General features: G+C 33.2%; 3 protein-coding genes across 20 annotated transcripts in view; all 3 read right to left on the bottom strand.

Annotated features, from left to right (window-relative positions):
- Positions 1-4758, bottom strand: part of LOC127725975 (uncharacterized) — a 44119-nt gene extending 39361 nt beyond the window's left edge. Inside the window, exons 1-3 of the mRNA XM_052233275.1 lie at positions 4728-4758; positions 3599-4046; positions 3206-3376 (exon numbers count right to left, since the gene is read on the bottom strand). Coding sequence (XP_052089235.1) covers positions 3206-3376; positions 3599-4039 — 612 coding nt within the window. The 5' untranslated portion in view covers positions 4040-4046; positions 4728-4758. The remainder of the gene's footprint in view (positions 1-3205; positions 3377-3598; positions 4047-4727) is intronic.
- A 5164-nt stretch (positions 4759-9922) lies between these two features.
- On the bottom strand, positions 9923-12965 carry LOC127725429 (uncharacterized). Its single transcript, XM_052232381.1, has 5 exons — positions 12935-12965; positions 11807-12254; positions 11414-11584; positions 10894-11181; positions 9923-10580 (listed from the first exon to the last, which is right to left on the bottom strand). The coding sequence occupies exons 2-5, from the start codon at positions 12245-12247 to the stop codon at positions 10074-10076; spliced, it is 1407 nt and encodes a 468-aa protein (XP_052088341.1). The 5' UTR covers positions 12248-12254; positions 12935-12965; the 3' UTR covers positions 9923-10073.
- A 7014-nt stretch (positions 12966-19979) lies between these two features.
- The window catches only part of LOC127725428 (adenylate kinase 9-like), a 37460-nt gene continuing 32259 nt past the window's right edge, over positions 19980-25180 (bottom strand). For all 18 annotated transcript variants that reach the window (XM_052232362.1, XM_052232363.1, XM_052232364.1 and 15 more), the window contains 7 exons: positions 24841-24987; positions 24049-24266; positions 23192-23350; positions 22594-22795; positions 21850-21948; positions 21387-21604; positions 19980-20987 (listed from right to left, as the gene is read on the bottom strand). In XM_052232362.1, the coding sequence (XP_052088322.1) occupies positions 20776-20987; positions 21387-21604; positions 21850-21948; positions 22594-22795; positions 23192-23350; positions 24049-24266; positions 24841-24987 (1255 nt within the window). In that variant the 3' untranslated portion in view covers positions 19980-20775. The remainder of the gene's footprint in view (positions 20988-21386; positions 21605-21849; positions 21949-22593; positions 22796-23191; positions 23351-24048; positions 24267-24840; positions 24988-25180) is intronic.

Raw genomic sequence — 25180 nt, 5'->3', positions numbered from 1 at the left:
CTTATCACTTTCCTTGGTTCACTCCCCATTTGTAAATCTCTGTCACGGTTGTAGAGATATCTATGTGTTTTGTGAAATAAGGCATGTATATTTACCAATCCACTTTTGTATGATGTGTTATCATCTGATTTGACTTGTCAACGTATTTTAACAGTAGCGTCACTAGTGGATCGGGAACTGATGACCCTTTTTGAAGCACCTGAGTTCACCATCGGTGTTAAAGGGGGTACGTGTTGTTCAATGGTTGTTTTCTACATAGTGTTTTGTGGACTGTTGTGTGTATTTTCGTCCTTTGTCTTTTATGATTCTTGATTAGCCCTTTGCATCTTCTCCTTCCATTTAGACAATGACACTTCCTTTTAAACCATGATACAGTACAATGTTTAAAACTAATATAAGTTTATTTTTTCCAAATTCTAAAAGTTCTAGAAATCATTGCATAGGTGACATTATTCATTAGACAAAACAGATTTACAGATTATAAAAGAAAAGGATATCGTGTTGTTACCCTATGTGTGGTATTTGAATTGAACAACACCAACTCAGCTTTGTGAAAGACGGAAATTATGCATAAAATTGAAATTTAAGAAAATAGCACCCTTCCAGAGCACCTGAATTAAAACCTTTTCTTTTTTTAATTGTAAGTGTTGCATTTCGTGTTTTCAAATATACATATTGTTTCTGTCAACTAGTTTTTTTTTCTAATTGTAAGTGTTGTATTTCGTGTTTTCAAATATATATATTGTTTCTTTCAACTAGTTTTTTTTTTAATTGTAAGTGTTGTATTTCGTGTTTTCAAATATATATATTGTTTCTGTCAACTAGTTTTTTTTTAATTGTAAGTGTTGTATTTCGTGTTTCAAATATATATATTGTTTCTTTTAACTATTTTCTTTTTTAATTGTAAGTGTTGTATTTCGTGTTTTCAAATATATATATTGTTTCTGTCAACTAGTTTTTTTTAATTGTAAGTGTTGTATTTCGTGTTTTCAAATATGTATATTGTTTCTGTCAACTAAAGTCTTGTTTTTTTAAATTACTAATTCGATTAAGTATCTGGGCTAGAGAATGTACATCTACTGATGGTTTATGAATTTGGTAATGTCTTTGAGTTTTGTAAGAGAAAATCCCCATCGCTATTGTATGATACGTAACACCTGAATGACTTAACATGTATTAACATTAGTTACATGGTTGGTGTAACAAGTGGAGTAGGAACTGCTGAACCTTCCAGAGAACCTTATATAAAAATAAGAAGATGTGGTATGCTTGCCAATGAAACAACTATCCACCAGGGACCAGGCACATAACATGACTGAGTTCACACGCGGTATTTGTTAGGGCACGGCTCCGCAATCTTTAGTTTTCTTTATAGTGTTTTGTGTTCTTTTTCGATTTATGTTTCTTGACCATGATCCTCTTGGTATTTTTTCTATCCTTTTAGATAAAAAGGCAGTACAATGTTTAACTATTATAAGTTATTTTTCCAAATGTTAGAAGTTCAAGAAATTATTGGTTTGGTGACATGAGCTGTTAACATGGTTAATCAAATGACGAATATATTTAAAGTGTCTAAAGGAAAAGGATATTTTGTGTGTGTGTGCTTATGTTTCATATTTAAATTGAATAACTTCTATTGAACGTGAACAAACTGAAAGATATTCATACAACTTGTCATTGTAAAAACTAGCATATTTATTTTTTCATTTGTTGATAAATATTCATAAGAATAACAGATACAAAGTATACCGTTATAACAACTCATGCAATTATATTCCTTACATAAATATTAAAAACGTAAAAATATATTCCTTCTTGTCTAAATATAAACTAGTTCTCTAATTTAGTACTTGTAGTTGACGTGGGGATACTCTCTCACTTCTTTGACATCTCCATGCGTAGTCATAGTGCCCAAGATCGGCCATCTTGTTCGTTGTCGCAGATGTTTTTCTCAATGGAAAATGTCTAACAAATATACGACAACCTTTCTTTAAAACATCCTCTACCTCATTTTTAACGTCTGTTTTATGTAATAGTCTAGATTCCCATGATCCTTTATCCAAAGTGAACCCCTTGTTACACTTACAGTATACAACATATCGTTTACAATGTTCATGCGTTTGAACTGCGAATTCATACAGTGCTGGTTTCTGATATTGTCCATTACATATTTCTGTTTTACGATATCCTGTCAAGTCGCCTCTACGTTTTTTCCATAAATGAGATTCTGCTCCTTCTGGAAATTCGGGTGTGATTGCTAATTGCCATCTTGACCATGGGGCATCATTGAGCATAAAATTTGTCTCTGTAACGTTTTCTCTTTTCAGTTTCGGCAGATTTTTTAGCTGAAAAAAAGAAGAAAGGAAACATTGTGTTAAACTATATAATGACCAATTCGTTTGAACGTCCATGGAATGGTATTCTTTAACTATATGCAACAAATAATATCAACGAAAGGTAAAAAATCAGAAGGGAACAAAAATTTAAAAAAACAAGAAAAAGAAGATAAGTACAAAAAAGGAAGCCTATAATTGAAACGAAGACAATAATGTTGAACTCTATCTGCTTGAAGTCATTTGGTTTGTGTGTGTCGTTGCGTTTCTGTCTAAAAGATGTATAATCCAAATATCCTTTTACTAATTTTTTAAACAATTTTAAAATGTTCAAAATGTATATATATGTACCTTGTACTTTTCGAGGCGTTCTTCGTTTCTTCTATTCATCATTCGTTCGTGTTTAGATCTAAACCGTGTTGTTCTTGAACTGCTGCTTGGTTTTACTGTTGGATTAGTACTTGTTTTCAGTATTTTAACTGATGATGGTTTTGTCAGTGATGGTATTTTTACAAAGGGAGCTGGTGTTGATGGGGTTGTTTCCATGTCTTCTGTTTCGGTATGTCGTAGATTGCCAAATAATGCTTCTAAATCTTTGTGAACCGTTGTACCTCTGGCTCTTACTTCTGTTTCATAATTCTGGATTTAAGATAAAACATGTTAAACTATAGTGAAGTATTAGCATAACATTATGGGTTTATGTCCTAGAAATGTAGAATTACTATGTGTATAGCGTTTTTGTTTATAGCAATTCATCCATGTGCTTTACTAATGAAACGTTTCATAAAATATGATTTCTCCAATTTTTGTTGATTGCAGAAAATATTTGTATTATTATTTATTTACCACTGTAAAAATAACATTACTATTACCTGCAATAGAGTTTCATCGTGTTCTCTGTAACATATAGCCATCATAAGATCAAAAATGTTAGTAAAGTCATTTAATGTAAGGAATTTTCCGTCAGTTGCCTTGGCGATCTTGTTGAAAAAGTCTTTCGATGAATCAGCATCCCCACATTTAATTCCGTAGATTGTAACATTCTGGAAAAATTGTATAAAGTTAATAAACTCAGGTTATTTGGAATTAAACAGTTTCATTTTTATCTTATTTTGCAACCTATTATTAGTTTTCTCATAATTTTACTTTTATATCAAACTTGATAATATGAAATGATATCTAGAAGTCAGGAAGTTCTTCAAAAAGCAATATAAATAAGTTTAGAGGATAAAGGATTCCAATATCAAAATTCATTATTAACTTACCATCATTAAAAGTTTATACGTTTCGGCCCGCCAGTCTATGTTATAAGTTTTCCCGCCACACCTATATCCCGGTTCATGGGGATCGGCATCCCCAATCACAACCAATGCTCGCTTTGATCCTGGTGTCCATGACAACGACTGAACTTCTTGCAACACGAGTTCATAGCATTCGTCCCAGTCTCCTCCTCTGCTCTCTTTAATATTCTTTACCCAGTTACACAATTCTGCTACGTCTGTAGTGAAATCGATGTGTTTTGTGACATAGGTGGAAGAGCTATAATCGCCATGCGCAAACACTGCTATTCTGATTCCAGGAATGTCTGCTTGCAGACGTTGTATTAAGTCTTGGACTTTTCCCTTAACTTCGTCAATATATTTATACATAGAACAAGTCGCATCAAAGGAGAAACAAATTTCTATTGGTCCTCCAGGGTTGGCCATTTTGTAGCTGAAATTCCAAAAGGGAATAGTGAGTGTTTATATATATATATATATAGAGTTAGGACAACACAACTCAATATCAGCAGGTTAAGTACATATCCAGCTTGCCTCATGCAAGCAATCATCCCTTGTACAGTATGCATTATTACAGTTTGTATTGAAATGTGTTTTTTAACTATCTATTACAACCGGTATTTGTTGGAAATTCCACTAATCGAGATTAAAAACGGTATTTGTCTTTTGTTATATCTTAATGTTTAACATGTTTAAGTCATTTATGAATTTGCTATTGATGCTAGATTTGTGCTAAGTTTTTTTTTTTAATTTGTGGACGACCTTTTGATATCGTGCTTGGAATTGGGCGAGTTTGCACGAACATGCTATTTATCAAACTTTTTGTATCAGGAATTTTATCATGTATATTGAAGGTGCCTACAATGACAGGTTTTCAAAGAGTTACGTACACCCCCTTCCCCTTCCTCCTTTCCAATACGCAATATCAAACGACGATTTTCTAAAATCGGGAAGATTCAAAGAATACTCCTTTGTCATATATATAAAAAAATAATTTATCAACTGAAATTAAAGTTTATAAAATCGTATATTATTAAAAATTAGGTGTACATATTTTCATACTCTTCTAACGAAAAGTAAATCATGCAAAGATAAAAATCTTGAAAAATCATACCTTTTGTATCAAATCTGTCAGTCGATTAAACTATATGCTGAACATAATTTTACCTGTATTTATATACTTTTAAAGATTTAAATTTACGTCAGAACTATACTACTAAAAATAGAATATTATAAGGTTACTGAATATCTTCCGAATGAACTAGTTCAGAGAAATTAAGCTGGTGTATTCCTAAGACGTGTTGGTACAAGAAATTAAAGGTTGCTTTTTCAACTATGTTAAAATGTGGTACTTAAATATGTAAATATTACCATAACCTGAAAGCTAAAAGAACCTGTGAAAGACATAATATGCTATAATATTTAAAACACAACTCTACGTTACTTAAATTCTCCTAACCCTACAACATCGAAGTCGTCGCTGGAGCGTGTTGGGAGAATTTAGAAAATGTATTCTGGTAGATTTACCATGTATGATCTCTTAACTCGACAACATCGTAGTCGTCGCTGGAGCGTGTTGGGGGAATTTGGAAAATTTATTGTGGTAGATTTGCCATGTGTAACATGTATGATGCCATTAATGCTACGTCACAAAATTTTTATTCTAAACAAACTTGTTATTCTTCACAGCACTGCATGGACAATATTTTCAAACTTTTAACTTATCTCAAATTATAAAGGTATTTCTGATACATCTTTTTTTCCAGAAACGACGGGCCCGTTTTCCGGGTCGACATACCTATTACATGTAAAATAATTTCTAATTTGTTCTCATCCGTTTGTAATAACATTTTTACAGGTACATCCTAACTTCAAAACGTCTTTGTATTTAAGAAAGAATTTAGTGAAGATTTTTTCCGAGTAATGTGTGGTACCGAAATTCCTGTTGAAGGATAAAAACACCGTAGGAAGTAAACAAAGAAGTTTACGTGCCTTTTTTGTTTTCTAATTAATTGAATGTCCATATGGAAGTTGTGCTAAATAGTTTCCAAATGTCTGAATTATCAAACGTAAACGTTTCTCACTTCGTCTATTCAACAATGGTTTATGGTTAGATTTAAACCATGTTGTACGTGGTTTTCTGTTCGATATAACCATTGGCCTCAGACTTGTTGTCAACATTTTACCTGAGGATGGTTTAGTCAGCGATGGTATTTTTGCGAATGGGAACGTAGTTCCCATGATTTTGGCCAGCAATTATAAATAAGTTCCTAAATAAAGCTTCAAAATCTAAATGCATTGTCCTCTAGCTCGCATTCCGGGTCATATCTCTTTTATATAGGGTAATATAATAGGTCTCGTGGCAAACGTATCAATCGAAATCAACGAATTAAACATCGTATAAATCATACACAACGATCTCCTATCTATATTTAAAAACAATGGTAGGCAACAATTATTATGTCAACTGGGTCAAATATAATTAATAAATTACATGATATTTTCAAGAAGTGTGACACAATCTCGTTTTTCAGACAATCTATGAATGAAGGCGTATAATTACAGCTTGTTATGACCATATAAGAATGAGAAGATGTGGTATGATTGCCAATGAGACAATAGGCTGTTCATGCGTATCGATAAACCTGAAGATCATAAAAAAGGCATTTTCTGAAAATTAGATATATTAACAGAAATACTGATTTTATCAACTTATCTAGTATATTTAATGACTCTACCATTCAAAACTTTGTACCTTCCTATTTTGATTACACAGAACCACCTATTATTTCATATACATTCAAAAAACCAGCAGAAGTTTTTTTTTTAAATTATACGTCAGTAACATCAGACGTCAGTGTAGAAAATAATACTGCCCAAACACGAGACTGTCAATTGTCGAATTTTAAGTATGATCCCTATGGCCATGTTATTAATCGTTCAAGACTGAGAGGTATACAAAAAAGTTCAAAGGACCAAAACATCGTTCTCCATCTAAGATGGATTGGAACAGTTTCGTCGGGTAATAAAAGACGCTCTTTTATCGTATTGTAAAATTTGGTGTAAACGGGAAAAATCTGATAAAAAATCTCGATTCTTAATCAAATAAATGTATGAATGTTGTTGATATTCGAAAATCACATTTTGAAAAATAAATAAAAGAGTACATAATACGCCTATTTCTAGTAAAAGAAACAAACTTCAAGTACTCGCAAAGCGGTTTGTGTTTGTACCAGCCGACAAAGCAGCCAACAATGTGGTGATGGTATGACGTAAATACTACACGGAAATTCTTGAGAATGAAATTATCAATTCTTCTACATTCAGGTCCGTGCGCTCCACTGAGAGTTATATAGTAAACAATCATATCATAACCACATCACAACTTAAGGCCTCTTCAGAACATTTGAAGGTCCCTACTATGTATTGGTTACCTAAACTACACAAAAAACCTGTAAAATATCGTTTCATCTCGGCCTCTAGTAAGTGTTCTACAACTAATCTTTCAGTGCTTTTAACTAGTTCCTTAACTACTATCAAAGAACTTTTCATTAACTTTTTTCATAAAACATATGAGAATAGTGGAATTAACTATACTTGGAGTGTAAAACATTCTTTGGATATTTTAGATAAATTAAGTGCTTTTGGTTGTCCTCTTGATTCTGTTGACAGTTTTAACTTTTCACTCTTTACACTACACTTCCACACAATCTTATCCAACAAAAGTTCTATTTAATTAAATGGTCGTTTGAAAAATTTGATTACCAATATATTTGCTTCACTTCACTTAAAGCCTTTTTCTCTAATGAGAAAGGTAAATATGCTAGATATACGAACTGGAGATGTGATGAGATGATTGAAGCTGTTAATTTTCTCCTTGACAACATTTATTTACATTTCGGGAATAAAGTTTATCGACAGGTTGAAGGTATTCATATGGGCACCAATTGCGCCCCTTTAATAGCAGATTTGTTCTTGTACTGTTATGAGTCACAGTTTTTGCCCAAACTCAGTAAAGACCCGTCTAAATTCCATTTAATTGATAAATTCAACAACACTTACCGTTATCTTGGTGATATATTTACCTCAATGGACTTACTTTATATAAATCAAATATACATGATAATAACTGTCCTTTTCTAGATTTAAATAATTCAGATTTACACAGGAAACTCTACACACAAAATTACGACAACAGGGACGATTTTTCGTTCCCTATTGTTAATTTTCCTTTTTTTTGACGATGATGTTCCTTTGGCACCCTCTTATGGTGTTTATATATCACAACTCGTTCGCTATGCCCGTGTCTGTAGTGACGTTGTGAACTTCAATGAACGTAACCTATGCATTACTGGTAAATTATTAAGTCAGGGGTTGATGCAATGATCAAATGAGTACCCCAAAACAGGCGGAGTATACCAAGGGGACATTCAAAACTCATATGTCGATAGAAACTGACAACCCCATGGCAAAAAACGAAAGACGACGAATAGACAAACAAGTTCACAAAGCCCTTCATAGGACACTTAAGATTAAGCAACACAAAACCCACCATAAACTGGGGTTGATCGCAGATGCTCCGGAAAGAGTACGAAGATCCTGTTCCACTAGAAACACCCGTCGTTTATTAATTACCATCATTAAAGTTGTTTGTCTCATCCCTCCAATAGATGTTGAATATTATTCCCATCATCATTTTACCTGGTTCTTGTGGATCAGTATCACCAATCATCACCAGTGCTAGCTTTGATATCGGCTTCCAAGACAACAATTGCACTTTTTGCAATACAATTTCACAAGATCCTGTATTTTACCCTTATCACTTTCCTTGGTTCACTCCCCATTTGTAAATCTCACGGATGTAGAGAAATCTATGTGTTTTGTGATATAAGGCATGTATATTTACATGTACCAATCCACTTTTGTATGATGCGTTATCATCTGATTTGACTTGTCAACGTATTTTAACAGTAGCGTCACTAGTGGATCGGGAACTGATGACCCTTTTTGAGTTCACCATCGGTGTTAAAGGGGGTACGTGTTGTTCAATGCTTAGTTTTCTACATAGTGTTTTGTGGACTGTTGTGTGTATTTTCGTCCTTTGTCTTTTATGATTCTTGATTAGCCCTTTGCATCTTCTCCTTCCATTTAGACAATGACGCTTCCTTTTAAACCATGACACAGTACAATGTTTAAAACTAATATAAGTTTATTTTTTCTAAATTCTAAAAGTTCTAGAAATCATTGCATAGGTTACATTATTCATTAGATAAAAGACAAATCAGATTTACACATTATAAAAGATATCGTGTTGTTACCTTATGTGTGGTATTTGAATTGAACAACACCAACTCAGCTTTGTGAAAGACTGAAATTATGCATAAAATTGATAATTTAAGAAAATAGCACCCTTCCAGAGCACCTGAATTAAAACCTTTTGTTTTTTTAATTGTAAGTGTTGTATTTCGTGTTTTCAAATATATATATTGTTTCTTTCAACTAGTTTTTTTTTAATTGTAAGTGTTGTTTTTCGTGTTTTCAAATATATATATTGTTTCTGTCAACTAGTTTTCTTTTAATTGTAAGTGTTGTATTTCGTGTTTTCAAATATGTATATTGTTTCTGTCAATTAAAGTCTTGTCTTTTTCAATTACTAATTCGATCAAGTATCTGGGCTAGAGAATGTACATCTACTGATGGTTTATGAATTTGGTAATGTCTTTGAGTTTAGTAAGAGAAAATCCCCATCGCTATTGTATGATACGTAACACCTGAATGACTTAACATGTATTAACATTAGTTACATGGTTGGTGTAACAAGTGGAGTAGGAACTGCTGACCCTTCCAGAAAACCTTATATAAAAATAAGAAGATGTGGTATGCTTGCCAATGAAACAACTATCCACCAGGGAGCAGGCACATAATATGACTGAGTTCACACAAGGTATTTGGTGGGGCACGGCTTCGCAATCTTTAGTTTTTTCTTTATAGTGTTTTGTGTTCTTTTTCGATTTATGTTTCTTGACCATGATCCTCTTGGTATTTTTTCTATCCTTTTAGATAAAAAGGCAGTACAATGTTTAACTATTATAAGTTATTTTTCCAAATGTTAGAAGTTCAAGAAATTATTGGTGTTGGTGACATGAGTTGTTAACATGGTTAATCAAATGACGAATATATTTAAAGTGTCTAAAGGAAAAGGATATCTTATGTGTGTGTGCTTATGTTTCATATTTAAATTGAATAACTTATATTGAACGTGGGCAAACTGAAAGATATTCATACAACTTGTCATTGTAAAAACTAGCATATTTATTTTTCATTTGTTGATAAATATTCATAAGAATAACATAATTTATACAAAGTATACCGTTATAACAACTCCTGCAATTATATTCCTTACATAAATATTAAAAACGTAAAAATATATTCCTTCTTTTCTAAATATAAAGCTAGTTCTCTAATTTAGTACTTGTAGTTGACGTGGGGATACTCTCTCTCTTCTTTGACATCTCCATGCGTAGTCATAGTGCCCAAGATCGGCCATCTTGTTCGTTGTCGCAGATGTTTTTCTCAATGGAAAATGTCTAACAAATATACGACAATCTTTCTTTAAAACATCCTCTACCTCATTTTTAACGTCTGTTTTATGTAATAGTCTAGATTCCCAGGATCCTTTATCCAAAGTGAACCCCTTGTTACACTTACAGTATACAACATATCGTTTACAATGTTCATGCGTTTGAACTGCGAATTCATACAGTGCTGGTTTCTGATATTGTCCATTACATATTTCTGTTTTACGATATCCTGTCAAGTCGCCTCTACGTTTTTTCCATAAATGAGATTCTGCTCCTTCTGGAAATTCGGGTGTGATTGCTAATTGCCATCTTGACCATGGGGCATCATTGAGCATAAAATTTGTCTCTGTAACGTTTTCTCTTTTCAGTTTCGGCAGATTTTTTAGCTGAAAAAAAGAAGAAAGGAAACATTGTGTTAAATTATATAATGACCATTTTGTTTGAACGTCCATGGGATGGTATTCTTTAAATATATGCAACAAATAATATCAACGAAAGCTAAAAAACCAAGAAAAAGAAGATAAGTACAAAAAAGGAAGCCTATAATTGAAACGAAGACAATAATGTTGAACTCTATCTGCTTGAAGTCATTTGGTTTGTGTGTGTCGTTGCGTTTCCGTCTAAAAGATGTATAATCCAAATATCCTTTTACTAATTTTTTAAACAATTTTAAAATGTTCAAAATGTATATATATGTACCTTGTACTTTTCGAGGCGTTCCTCGTTTCTTCTATTCATCATTCGTTCGTGTTTAGATCTAAACCGTGTTGTTCTTGAATTTCTGCTTGGTTTTACTGTTGGATTAGTACTTGTTTTCAGTATTTTAACTGATGATGGTTTTGTCAGTGATGGTATTTTTACAAAGGGAGCTGGTGTTGATGGGGTTGTTTCCATGTCTTCTGTTTCGGTGTGTCGTAGATTGCCAAATAATGCTTCTAAATCTTTGTGAACTGTTGTACCTCTGGCTCTAACTTCTGTTTCATAATTCTGGATTTAAGATAAAACATGTTAAACTATAGTGAATTATTAGCATAACATTATGGGTTTATGTCTAGAAATGTAGAATTACTATGTGTATAGTGTTTTTGTTTATAGCAATTCATCCATGTGCTTTACTAATGAAACGTTTCATAAAATATGATTTCTCCAATTTTTGTTGATTGCAGAAAATATTTGTATTATTATTTATTTACCACTGTAAAAATAACATTACTATTACCTGCAATAGAGTTTCATCGTGTTCTCTGTAACATATAGCCATCATAAGATCAAAAATGTTAGTAAAGTCATTTAATGTAAGGAATTTTCCGTCAGTTGCCTTGGCGATCTTGTTGAAAAAGTCTTTCGATGAATCAGCATCCCCACATTTAATTCCGTAGATTGTAACATTCTGGAAAAATTGTATAAAGTTAATAAACTCAGGTTATTTGGAATTAAACAGTTTCATTTTTATCTTATTTTGCAACCTATTATTAGTTTTCTCATAATTTTACTTTTATATCAAACTTGATAATATGAAATGATATCTAGAAGTCAGGAAATTCTTCAAAAAGCAATATAAATAAGTTTAGAGGATAAAGGATTCCAATATCAAAATTCATTATTAACTTACCATCATTAAAAGTTTATACGTTTCGGCCCGCCAGTCTATGTTATAAGTTTTCCCGCCACACCTATATCCCGGTTCATGGGGATCGGCATCCCCAATCACAACCAATGCTCGCTTTGATCCTGGTGTCCATGACAACGACTGAACTTCTTGCAACACGAGTTCATAGCATTCGTCCCAGTCTCCTCCTCTGCTCTCTTTAATATTCTTTACCCAGTTACACAATTCTGCTACGTCTGTAGTGAAATCGATGTGTTTTGTGACATAGGTGGAAGAGCTATAATCGCCATGCGCAAACACTGCTATTCTGATTCCAGGAATGTCTGCTTGCAGACGTTGTATTAAGTCTTGGACTTTTCCCTTAACTTCGTCAATATATTTATACATAGAACAAGTCGCATCAAAGGAGAAACAAATTTCTATTGGTCCTCCAGGGTTGGCCATTTTGTAGCTGAAATTCCAAAAGGGAATAGTGAGTGTTTATATATATATATATAGAGTTAGGACAACACAACTCAATATCAGCAGGTTAAGTACATATCCAGCTTGCCTCATGCAAGCAATCATCCCTTGTACAGTATGCATTATTACAGTTTGTATTGAAATGTGTTTTTTAACTATCTATTACAACCGGTATTTGTTGGAAATTCCACTAATCGAGATTAAAAACGGTATTTGTCTTTTGTTATATCTTAATGTTTAACATGTTTAAGTCATTTATGAATTTGCTATTGATGCTAGATTTGTGCTAAGTTTTATTTTTTTAATTTGTGGACGACCTTTTGATATCGTGCTTGGAATTGGGCGAGTTTGCACGAACATGCTATTTATCAAACTTTTTGTATCAGGAATTTTATCATGTATATTGAAGGTGCCTACAATGACAGGTTTTCAAAGAGTTACGTACACCCCCTTCCCCTTCCTCCTTTCCAATACGCAATATCAAACGACGATTTTCTAAAATCGGGAAGATTCAAAGAATACTCCTTTGTCATATATATAAAAAAATAATTTATCAACTGAAATTAAAGTTTATAAAATCGTATATTATTAAAAATTAGGTGTACATATTTTCATACTCTTCTAACGAAAAGTAAATCATGCAAAGATAAAAATCTTGAAAAATCATACCTTTTGTATCAAATCTGTCAGTCGATTAAACTATATGCTGAACATAATTTTACCTGTATTTATATACTTTTAAAGATTTAAATTTACGTCAGAACTATACTACTAAAAATAGAATATTATAAGGTTACTGAATATCTTCCGAATGAACTAGTTCAGAGAAATTAAGCTGGTGTATTCCTAAGACGTGTTGGTACAAGAAATTAAAGGTTGCTTTTTCAACTATGTTAAAATGTGGTACTTAAATATGTAAATATTACCATAACCTGAAAGCTAAAAGAACCTGTGAAAGACATAATATGCTATAATATTTAAAACACAACTCTACGTTACTTAAATTCTCCTAACCCTACAACATCGTAGTCGTCGCTGGAGCGTGTTGGGAGAATTTAGAAAATGTATTCTGGTAGATTTACCATGTATGATCTCCTAACTCGACAACATCGTGGTCGTCGCTGGAGCGTGTTGGGGGAATTTGGAAAATTTATTGTGGTAGATTTGCCATGTGTAACATGTATGATGCCATTAATGCTACGTCACAAAATTTTTATTCTAAACAAACTTGTTATTCTTCACAGCACTGCATGGACAATATTTTCAAACTTTTAACTTATCTCAAATTATAAAGGTATTTCTGATACATCTTTTTTTCCAGAAACGACGGGCCCGTTTTCCGGGTCGACATACCTATTACATGTAAAATAATTTCTAATTTGTTCTCATCCTGAATATGCATGAAATATTGGCCAATGGACGTTAAGCTAAATCTAGTTCGACCAACCATATCAAATATCCTTTACAAAATGTAAATATCATATTATTTCTTTTTTTTTAAATTTTAACTAAATACTTAAACGATCAGTGTACAATAAAAGTTTGAACTCTTAATTAAGCATGTTAAAGTCGAGGTGTGTGTTTGTTTTTTTTTTTTGTTTTTTTGTGTGTGTTTTTTTGTTTTTGTTTTTGTTTGTTTGTGCATAATACCACACAAACCCAATGTTTATGGTCAGCCGATACAGATATGAATCGATTGACCATCACCACCATTGACCACAACAAAGCATGGTTCAGCGAAGATCGATTCATTTGGATAAGAAAGTTAAAAACGTTAGCACGAGATATAATCAATGAAAAGAGGTAAATCACATTGTGCAGTACAAACCACAGAAATCATAGAAGCCTTGAACATGTTTTTTATTCGATTTAAATATATATATTCCGTACGTCTTAATATGTGACAACTTTACGACAGACGTTCTTCATCGCATAACCTGTGGTTCTACAGGACTAACACTATAATTCATATATATGTCGTCTCAAATTTAGCCCAACATAGATCTACAAATTTGCTTACGCAAATTTTTGTTCTTCCGTTTGCAGCATTCGAACCCCTGCATCTGAGACATCGTGGAAACACCACATCCACCGTGTCAAGCGCCCTATACCACTCGACTAACTAGGCTATATAAAAAAAATATAGCTTTCGTTAGTCGAGTAATGCCTTTCCTCGTCGGCTTTGTCTAGGGTTGTTTACACAGTATATGATGTATAGTGGCAAGTAGATGGTATTACAGGACTAACACTATAATTCATATATATGTCGTCTGAAATTTAGCCCAACATAGATCTACAAATTTGCTTACGCAAATTTTTGTTCTTCCGTTTGCAGCATTCGAACCCCTGCATCTGAGACATCGTGGAAACACCACATCCACCGTGTCAAGCGCCCTATACCACTCGACTAACTAGGCTATATAAAAAAAATATAGCTTTCGTTAGTCGAGTAATGCCTTTCCTCGTCGGCTTTGTCTAGGGTTGTTTACACAGTATATTATGTATAGTGGCAAGTAGATGGTATTTGCTTGACCTCAAGTGGCAAATATTTCATGCTTAGTTAGGACAAGAACAAATTATTAATCCTTAAATAGGCAGGTTCTGCAATAATTGTCAATCTGGATGAAGGGCTGCAAATTTTGACAGCCACTAAAAAATGAGGACATGTTGGATAGGACAAAATTTTGCCTTGCAACAGGCCAATGCCATCTATGGATGTTGCATTTTTTTTTTAGCTCCCTGGATCAATAGGGTCAAAAGAGCTCTTCTTATCACTTATCGTCCGTCGTCGTCGTCTGTTAACTTTTACAAAAATCTTCTTCTCTTAAACTACTGGGCCAATTGGAACATAACTGGGGTATCTAGTTTAAAATATGTGTCAGATTATCAAGCCTTCCAACCGACATGGCCGACCTGGCTAACATAGAACATAGGGATAAATTGCACGTTTGTCTATGAAAACCGCTATAGATAGAGAAAATCTGACAGTGACACAAATAACCTAAATGAAAGTTATTACCATTTTTTAAATGTTTGGACAAAAACTAGATAGATAAAGAAAAACTGTAAATAAATGTAACAAAAATGATCAACAAGACATAATCTGCAAATATATCAAAAGGCCGAAATTGTTAATCGACTCCTTATTTGAGTAATTGTCCTCTAATGATGATTGTTACCCATTTTTTTTTAAATATTATTCAATTACTGTCATATATTAAGAAAAATGTATGCAGAAAACATTATCAGCAAAAACGAAATCCTAGTTATGAATTTTATTCTAGTCTTTGATGTTGAAAATACACATAGATCACGATGAGCAACACAGACTCGTTAGTTTCACAAGGCATAGGACTTCTAAAAAATCCCATTCCAACAAGTAGTGACTGCTTTATGATACATCTTGGACATCCGACTATGGGTTTCACTGACACAGAAGTAAAGTCCAATTGCAGATATTTCTATGCCCGTCAACCCGTAAGATACATATTATTGTAAGTGCACAAGTGCATTTTTAACACTGTTGGGCTAGTGCTGAATTTGGTGAATTCAAAAGAGTTTTTGCAGCTCATTGATTTTTTGTTTGATTACGAAATCTGTTGTTGAAGTAAGGTATGATTGCAACGTCCATTGGTCAATATTTCAGAGATATTAAAGACGATGCCGCATAATAGACTTATATTTTATTAGTTGTTACTGGCTTTGAACTAGCTTTCAGTTACTGCGGGTACTCTGAGATCTGTACTTTTGTGTATTTTGTGTTTTTGTTAGGTTTCTATGTGCGTTGTATCAATCTGATGAGTTAAGCCCTTTTCAAATGCTTTTCAGTTTCGTTCTTATGTCGTACTGTTACACCACTGTCCCAGGTTAAAAGGGGGGGGGGTGTTGGCGCCAGCAAACATGTTAAACCCCGCCACATTTTGTTTTTTTTTGTCCCCCGTCAGGAAGTCAGCGGTTGTCGTCTGTTGCTGTATATCATATTTGATTTTCGTTTGTTTTGTATATAAATCAGACCTTAGTATTCTCGTTGAATTGTTTTACATTTGTCATTTCGGGGCCTTTTATAGCTTACTGTAAGGTATGGGTTTTGCTCATTGTTGAAGGCCATATGGTGACATATAGCTGTTAACTTCTATGTCATTTGGTCTCTGGTGGAGAGTTGTCTGAATTGCAATCATATCACGTCTTCTTATTTTTATATTAATTTTTATCTTTCCTATACCTTTTTTCGTCTTTTTCATTTAGACCATCATATTCTATAGTATATGGAGCTAATGGATCCAAAAGTTTTCTTTTCTCCTTCTCGTCGCGATGTCCCACTCGGAGTTCACTTCTATAATTTGAAAAGAAACTTCATCAAAAGGATGTTTCTCTAAGCGACGATGTCTTGTGAGAGGACAGTTACCATCGATCATGGTCAGAACTAACAAAAATTGTCCTCTCACAAGACATCTTCGCTCAGAGAAACATACTTTTGATAAAGTTACTTTTCAAATTATAGATATCAAGAATGTGATCCCTTTCATAAGTTTTATCCTAAATGTGATCTCTCTCATTAGCCTATCTCTGAATGTGATGCCTTTCATTGGCTTTTCTCTGAGTGTTTTCACTCTCATAAGCTTTATCCTGAATGTTATCTCTTTCATTAGCTCTTCTATGCATGTAATCTCTCTCATTAGCGTTCTCTCAATAGCTGTTCTCTGAATGTAATTCCTCTCATAAGTTTTATCCTAGATGTAATCTCTCTCTTTAGCTTTCCCCATGAATGTGATCCCTCTTACTAGCTTTCCCTGAATGTGGTCCCTCTCATTAGCTTTTCTATGACTTTGATTCTTCTCATTAGTTTTTCCCTGAATGTGATCCCTCTCACTAGCTTTCTCTGAATGTGATCTTTCTCATAAGTTTTATCCTGAATGTTATCTCTTTCGTTAGCTTTCCCTGAATGTGATCTCTCTCATAAGCTTTCTCCTGAATGTAATCCCTCTCATTAGCGTTCTCTGAATGTGATCCATCTCATTAGCTTTTCCCTGAATGTGATCTCTCTCATTAGCGTTTTCTGAATGTGATCCCTTTCATTAACTTTTCTCTGAATGTGATCCCTCTCTTTAGCTTTTCCCCGACTGTGATCCCTATCATTAGCTTTCTCTGAATGTGATTCCTCTCATTCGTTTTCCCTGAATGTGATCCCTCTCATTAGCTTTCCCTTGAATGTAATCCCTTTCATTAGCTTTTCTCTAAATGTGATCCCTCTAACTAGCTTTCCCTGAATGCGATCTCTCTCATTGCTTTTTTCTGAATGTAATCCTTTTCATAAGTTTTATCCTGAATGTGATCTCTCTCATTAGCTTTTTTCTGAATGTAATTCCTCTCATAAATTTTATCCTGAGTGTGATCTCTCTCATTAGCTTTCCTCTGAATGTGATCCCTCTCATTACTTTTTCTGAATGTAATCCCTCTCATTAGCTTTTCCCTGAATGTGATCTCTCTCATTAGCTTTTCTCTGAATGTGATCCCTTTCATAATTCTTATCCTAGATGTATTATCTCTCATTAGCTTTTCTCTGAATGTAATTTCTCTCTTAAGTTTAATCCTGAATGTTATCTTTTCTTTAGCTTTCCCTGAATGTGATCTCTCTCATTAGCTTTCCCCTGAATGTAATCCCTCTCATTAGCGTTCTCTGAATGTGATCCCTTTCATTAGCTTTCCCCTGAATGTGATCTCTCTCATTAGCTTTCCCCTAAATGTAATCCCTTTCATTAGGTTTTCTCTAAAGGTGATCCCTCTCACTAGCTTTCCCTGAATGGGATCTCTCTCGTTATCTTTTTTTCTGAATATAATGTCTCTGATAAGTTTTATCCTGAATGTGATCTCTCTCATTAGCTTTTCCGTGAATGTAATCCCTCTCATAAGTTTTATCCTGAAAGAATGTGATCCCTCTCATTAGTTTTTTTTAAATGTAATTCTTTTAGTAGCTTTCCCTGTATTGGATACCCCTTATTAGCTTTTCCAGAATGGAAACCCTTTCATCTTTTTTTCTAGAATGTGATCCCTTTCATTAGCTTTTCCCTGAATGTGATCCCTTTCATTAGCTTTCTCTGAATGTGATCCCTCTCTTTAGCTTCGTCCTGAATGTGATTCATCTCTTAAGCTTCGTCCTGAATGTGATCCCTCTTATTAGCTTTGTCCAGAATGTGATCCCTTTCTTTGCCTTTCCCTGAATGTGATCTCTTTCATCAGCCTTTCCCTGAATGTGATCCCTTTCATTAGCTTTTCCCTGAATGTGATCCCTTTCATTAGCTTTTCCCTGAATGTGATCCCTCTCTTTAGCTTCATCCTGAATGTAATTCATCTCTTAAGCTTCGTCCTGAATGTGATCCCTCTTATTAGCTTTGTCCAGAATATGATCCCTTTCTTTGCCTTTCCCTGAATGTGATCTCTTTCATCAGCCTTTCCCTGAATGTGATCCCTTTCATTAGCTTTTCCCTGAATGTGATCCCTTTCATTAGCTTTTCCCTGAATGTGATCCCTCTCTTTAGCTTCATCCTGAATGTGATTCATCTCTTAAGCTTCGTCCTGAATGTGATCCCTCTCATTAGCTTTGTCCAGAATGTGATCCCTTTCTTTGCCTTTCCCTGAATGTGACCCCTTTTATTAGCCTTTCCCTGAATGTGACCCCTTTTATTAGCCTTTCCCTGAATGTGATCTCCCTCATTAGCTTTCCCCTGAATATGATCTCTTTCATTAGCTTTTCCCTGAATGTGATCCCTCTCACTACTTTCCCCTGAATGTGATCCCTCTCATTAGCTTTCCCCTGAATGTGATCTCTTTCATTAGCTTTTCCCTGAATGTGATCCCTCTCATTACTTTCCCCTGAATGTGATCCCTCTCATTAGCTTTTCCCTGAATGTGATCTCTTTCATTAGCTCTTCCCTGAATGTAATCCATCTCATAAGTTTTATCCTGAATGTGATCTCTCTCACTAGGTTTTTCCTGAATGAGAGCTCTCTCATTATTACCATCAACCTTTGTGGTCCAGGTGAACAGAATTTCAAATGTGAATTTGAGCAAAAGATTATAAGGAATATTCATACCAGATTTTAATCTATTAAATTCAGTAGGTCTTAAATATTGGAATCTTTACATATAATTAACCAATCTTAATAGTACACATGTGTCACCTTTGTTGCATGGCAACTCAATACACAGTGTTATAGAATATGGTTAGATGTCTCATTATATATGTCATCACTAATACTTCATTTTATAATGTTTTTGTTTTCTTTTGATGTCAATTTAGAGCCTAAGAGGTCAGTAATTTTTTCTGTTAAATACTTAAAAAAGTTAAAAAAGTACGAACTCAAGTTGAATAGCATTGAGGACCCAATATTCTGAAAGGTTTTGCGAAATACAGCTAAGGTAATCTATTCCTAGGGTAGAAAATCCTTAGTTTTTCAAAAATTTCAAAGGTTTGCTAACAGTTAATTTATAATTATGACCATATCAATGATAATTCATGTCAACACAGAAGTGCTGACTACTGGGCTGGTGATACCCTCTGGGAGGAAACCTCCACCAGCAGTGGCATTGACCCAGTGGTTGTAAATAAACTAACCATATTTAGCAAAGAATCTTTTGAAATCTTTTTAATGACTATGTTCATTTTCTGATGTCATTTGTTGTAACAGGGTTAATTAAAGTATTCAAACTAAATGTATATAAAGAGTCAATTTTATTAACATCTGGACGGATGACCATTGTATATAAAATGTTAACATTATTCATGGTGAAACATAAATAAATTTCATAAAACTTTAAAATACACAGATCACAGACTTCATGGAATAATTTAAGAATAAAAAAATATCACAAATATAATAACACTGATAGAATACAAAGTAATAACAAAGCACATAGTTCTTGTTTCTTATATATATAGGCACTACAGGCTCAAAATGTAATGCTGAGAAAAACATAAGATGTTGAAATGCTACAAGTTGCAACAATAGTCTATATTTGGTTATCATTAGGCACTTTCTACACATTAAACTTTCACAGAATGTGAAAACTATAAGGTATTTATGAAAGGTATCCAATATCTAATCATACAATGGTGTTCATTGCAGCAAAATGGCTTTTTGGTTCAATCGAAATTATGGCCATAACTTTTACTATCAATGTTGAATTGTAAGAAACTTGTAAAAGTAAAATTCAGGATAATGGTTTTTAACAGCACTCCTGTTTAAGATATCAAAACTAAGTCAAACCTTTAATATGTCATAGTACACTATTTATTTTTACATCAGAGAAACCTTAAAATCAAGTCACAAAATATTTTTTTGAAGTTCTGAATAAATGATTTTTTTGTGTCTTGTAAAAATTTAGTGAGAGGAATGTTTGTTCTTAATATTGCTGGAATGTATATCTCCCTCGACAATCAATAAAATACACATCAATTGATTCATTATCAAATATATCATTCTGCCAACACTATATCTACAGTATCAATACAGTTATGCTAGCCATGTTGTGGTTGGTTCAAGTCCTTTCAAGGCAAAGAATGTTTCCAGTTTATTGTCAAAATCTCCTGGTCTTTCATTAGGGTCTCTGTAACGCACAGTCATATTGTCACCAAGATATCGAATAAGTGTACATGTTTCTTCAAACTTCTGTAATTTTTGTTTATACTTCTTTCTCACATATTCAGAACTTTTGGGATTAAAAGCTGTAAAATAAAATTCATAGTATTATTTATCGAAATTTCAGAGCTGACTTGAGAAATATGCTGAACAAATTAAAAAAAAAATTATTTCCCCTCCTAAACATTTACTACCCCTTGATTTACCAAGGAGCTACATAGGAAGTGGCTGTTAAAACTGAACAGTTACAAAACTGAAAATTGCAAATTAAATTAAACCAGAGTTTAATGCTAAATAATCAACAGACTGTCCACAGAAATAGTAAAGAAGAATAATTCTATTTGTCTTTCAAACATAGCAGCATTAACAATCACTTTTCTACTGTGATATCCATTATACAATATAAAACCAAAATCTTAGCGGACTTTTATTTGTTTGTCATAATCATAAGTAGGATTTTCAAAATAACCAACAATACCACTTACCTTTTAGATGATATGCCACATACAGCTGTGCGGACCTAGCAGGCGTTAAGAATGGATATTTTGGTTTAAAGTTTCCAACGGCAGTTAAAGCCTTGACCATATTAGTAGCGGCAGTCTGTTCCAAGTATCCTAGCATTGGTAATCCAGTCACTGGTAATGGATCTTTGGGTGGGGGCAGTTTGTGGGGGAGAGTCAAATTTGAGTACTTCTCTGGTAATCTAAAAAAAACAATAACAATAACAATAACAACATAATAAAAATATTAAGGTAAATTTACATCATTTTAGCTATTTTGCAATTGGAACATACAAAATTTTATACACCGAATCATCTATATCTGTTCTTTACAATCTATCTTGATATACTTTTAATAATAAATTTTTCGCAATACTGAACTTAAGAGGAGGTATGTTAAGACCGAATAAAAACATCAGCTTATTCCAAATTATCTTTAAGGACTTACTTTAAAAATTTGTATAATTTTTCTTCAGACTCCATGTAAAAGAATTTCCCTTGGTATTCTCCAATAAAATCTGGATTTCCAGGCACAATAGCCTCATATCTAGAAAAAGAAAATAACATACATATAGATGTAAACAAAATACTGGCCTGTCAAAAATACGGATATCTATAATAACAACAAAATTTGTACCTGACTAATGACCATTATTGAGAACATTTCAGTGAAAATCTAAATTCTTGTTGCTGTTTTTTTAACCCCAAGAGTGACTGGTGAATAGAAATATGGTCTCTTCTGACTGGCAATAAAACCCTTGCCAAAGTGGGGCATCCATTTGGTTGTACAGAATGTATAAATTAGCATCCACATCTGGTCAAAATGGGGACATTAAATCTGATGCCTCGTGTGGAGAGAATCAGAGAGTGCCACGCTCTCTGCACATTAAGAACCCTTGCAACAACTCTTTTGAGGGGGCTATAGGCGGCCTGTTGCAATGCTAAATTTCTACCACTATCCAATTAACTCTCATTTTCTAGTGGCAGTCCAAATTTCCTGTCCTTCATCCCAGTCAAACTGTTTACAGGAGCTACCTATTATATGTATTGTTAATTTGTTCTGAACATGCAAGAAATATTTGCCACTAGATGTTAAGCAAGCAAATATCAATCAATTAATCTTGTTTTTTTAATCAATAAAATTAATCAATGAATAAAAGCCAGCAAAATAATATCAAAATAAATTGCATACCTGCATTGTCCATCCAGGAATGTGACAGGACAATAACCTTTCAGTTCTATTGACTGTGAAGCTTTCACTTCTTTAGGACTATGTCTCTTGGGTAATAATTCTGGAGCAGGTAATTCCTTAGGGGCTAGTGGAGGAACATATTTCTCTGGGTCTGCTAAGAATTGATGTAACTCTTCTGGACCTGCCATCTTGTAATAATGAGCTGCAATAGAAATATATTTCAATTAGATACACGTATCTTTATGTCTTGTTGGTTTTTGTTGTTGTAGTATCAAAGCTTATTAAGAAGCTAAATTAACAGCTGGTTATCAACTCTAACCATAAACTCCATTGCATGACAATATATTATTGTGCACAAATTGGGAATTTAACCCTGATATTTCTAACTTAAAAGGAATGAACTTTTGCTTTGAAATGAAACAACATTTCTATATAGAGAACATTCCATATATTAAGGTATTGAAACATAAAACCATTTTAAGGTACATTGTTTTTTCACCATTGAACTTTTATTAAAAAGAGCCATAAAAATGGTCCCTTAACTCTAACTTTGATAAGAAACCCATCCTTAATTAAATTTAATCTCTGATTAACAAACCTCTAAACTCTGCAGCATATTCCAGTGTTGGATTTGGTGAACAGTCCACAAGTTCTCCCCGTAATGCCAAACTGACAGGACAATACTGTCCATAATCTCCAACTCTCTGTAGGAACTCGTTTGGTGTTATACACATTTCACTGATAGAGGCAGATTTACCTTCAATATTAATATATATTTTGATGACAATAATTGACATAGCAAATTTTGAAATCTTGATCTCTCAAACAAATAAAAAGAATGAACAATGTCACTATATATATTGCGTTTTGTTTAAATATACTTTGTCACTTTTTTGGTCTTTTGGAAAATGTTGTTTGTGCTGTATTTAGACCCCTTTACCAAGAAACTTGTTTTGCATGCACACGTATAAAAATTGCGGTTTTTATCCAACACAATCATAGGTTTGAACGTTGTTTTCAATTTAGACTTGTATATATACATATATATATATATATACAAGTCTAAATTGAGAACAACGTTCAAACCTATAAATGAAACATTAATAAAAGCAACATTTTCTCTGTGAGTATAATAGTGATATAAACAATGTCACTATAAATGGAACATTAATGAAAGCAACATTTTCTCTGTGAATATAATATTGATAAGCCATCGCAAGCAGTAACTGTAATCAACAATTATTTTTTTTATCTTTTCAGGTAAATCAGAAAAAGAAATATCATGATTACTGTCCTATTCAAGTAATCCTTTTTTCCATACATTCTTAGCTGTACTTTTAAATTAATGCATCAATAGCTTTATCCAAGGAATGAAAAATCAAAAGCATTGATATCATTAACCAAGAAATGAAAAATTAAGAGCATCCATAGCTTTAACTGAATAAATATACATACCATCAGATATTCTCTGTAAGTAGGTCTGTATTTTCTTCACACTTTCATGAGCGATTTCCAGACTTCTGTTCCACACCCACCATTTTGACCTTTCACCACTGACCTTAATGAAGTTCATGTGTTCCTGTTGATAATATTCTCTTATTGGAGACACTTCCTTGTTATAAGCAGCCAGCTTTATTGCAAGAATCTGGGCACTGTCATGAAGGGGAAGCATTCTGCAAAAAAATATGTAACTTGTTACTTTCAAAGGTGAAGTTTTTGTAACTACAATATAATGGTTTTCTTATAACTATTTGTACACAGGATCAATTTCCACATGCAAGTAAAATAGCATGCACACAGAAAACAACATAAAATATCCTTTTTAGTAGGAAATTGAAAACCTTTTTCAAGTAAATTCCAAGATCCATTTCTGAAAATTCCAAATAAACTTTAACTTGTCAACAATGATCTGACCTTTTCATGTTAATAATCTGTTAAAATACATAATAATCAACTGAACATTTTTTGGTGGGCGTTTATAATATCTAAATCAAAATCTTTCTTGCCACTTGATAAATATCTATCATCACAGTATTCCATATCTTACATATTTTACAAAATTCAATAAAAGTAGTAATAGACCATTAGACATCACAGTTCCATTAATTAAAAAAAGTGCATTTTGTAAAGTTTTAAGTATTTAGTAAATATGCTCTCAACTATTTTCATTTCTGCCAAAGAAGCAATGATTGAAAATTAACAAAAAAACATTGATGAAAGGCTAATATAATTCTTGGTTAAACAAACCTTGCAGAAGACATCCTGTCTCTCAAGCCTCTGACCATAACTTCTTTACTGTTTATTTCTAGCTCTATAACACGAACTGGTATGATACATCTCTCTGTCATTAATTCTACCTGTTTCATTGTTGTAGGGAAGCCATCCAGTATATACCTACAACATACAATGTATAATATAATAACTAATGTCAATCTTTGTTGTTTGAATGAATAAATGGGTTTATTACAGTACAACCTGAAGTTGATGATTAATACCACATGCCTATTGTAACAAATTCGTCCAATAAATACATGTTAATTTTAAGTAGCTGTATGTGAAATTAGATGTGTGCTTTATTGATGTTTAC

This window comes from Mytilus californianus, unplaced genomic scaffold, assembly GCF_021869535.1.
Source record: "Mytilus californianus isolate M0D057914Y unplaced genomic scaffold, xbMytCali1.0.p SCAF_15, whole genome shotgun sequence".
NCBI lineage: Eukaryota > Metazoa > Mollusca > Bivalvia > Mytilida > Mytilidae > Mytilus > Mytilus californianus.
This window is presented reverse-complemented; position numbering and strand designations above follow the sequence as displayed.

Bases quoted from the DNA above. Each gene is read 5' to 3' on its own strand.
- LOC127725429 (XM_052232381.1), bottom strand. From the start codon at position 12,247: ATGGCCAACCCTGGAGGACCAATAGAAATTTGTTTCTCCTTTGATGCG. The intron at 11,585-11,806 runs GTAAGTTAATAA...CAATTTTTCCAG, and splicing joins CGTATAAACTTTTAATGATG to AATGTTACAATCTACGGAAT. The intron at 10,581-10,893 runs GTACATATATAT...TCTTTTTTTCAG, and splicing joins AACGCCTCGAAAAGTACAAG to CTAAAAAATCTGCCGAAACT.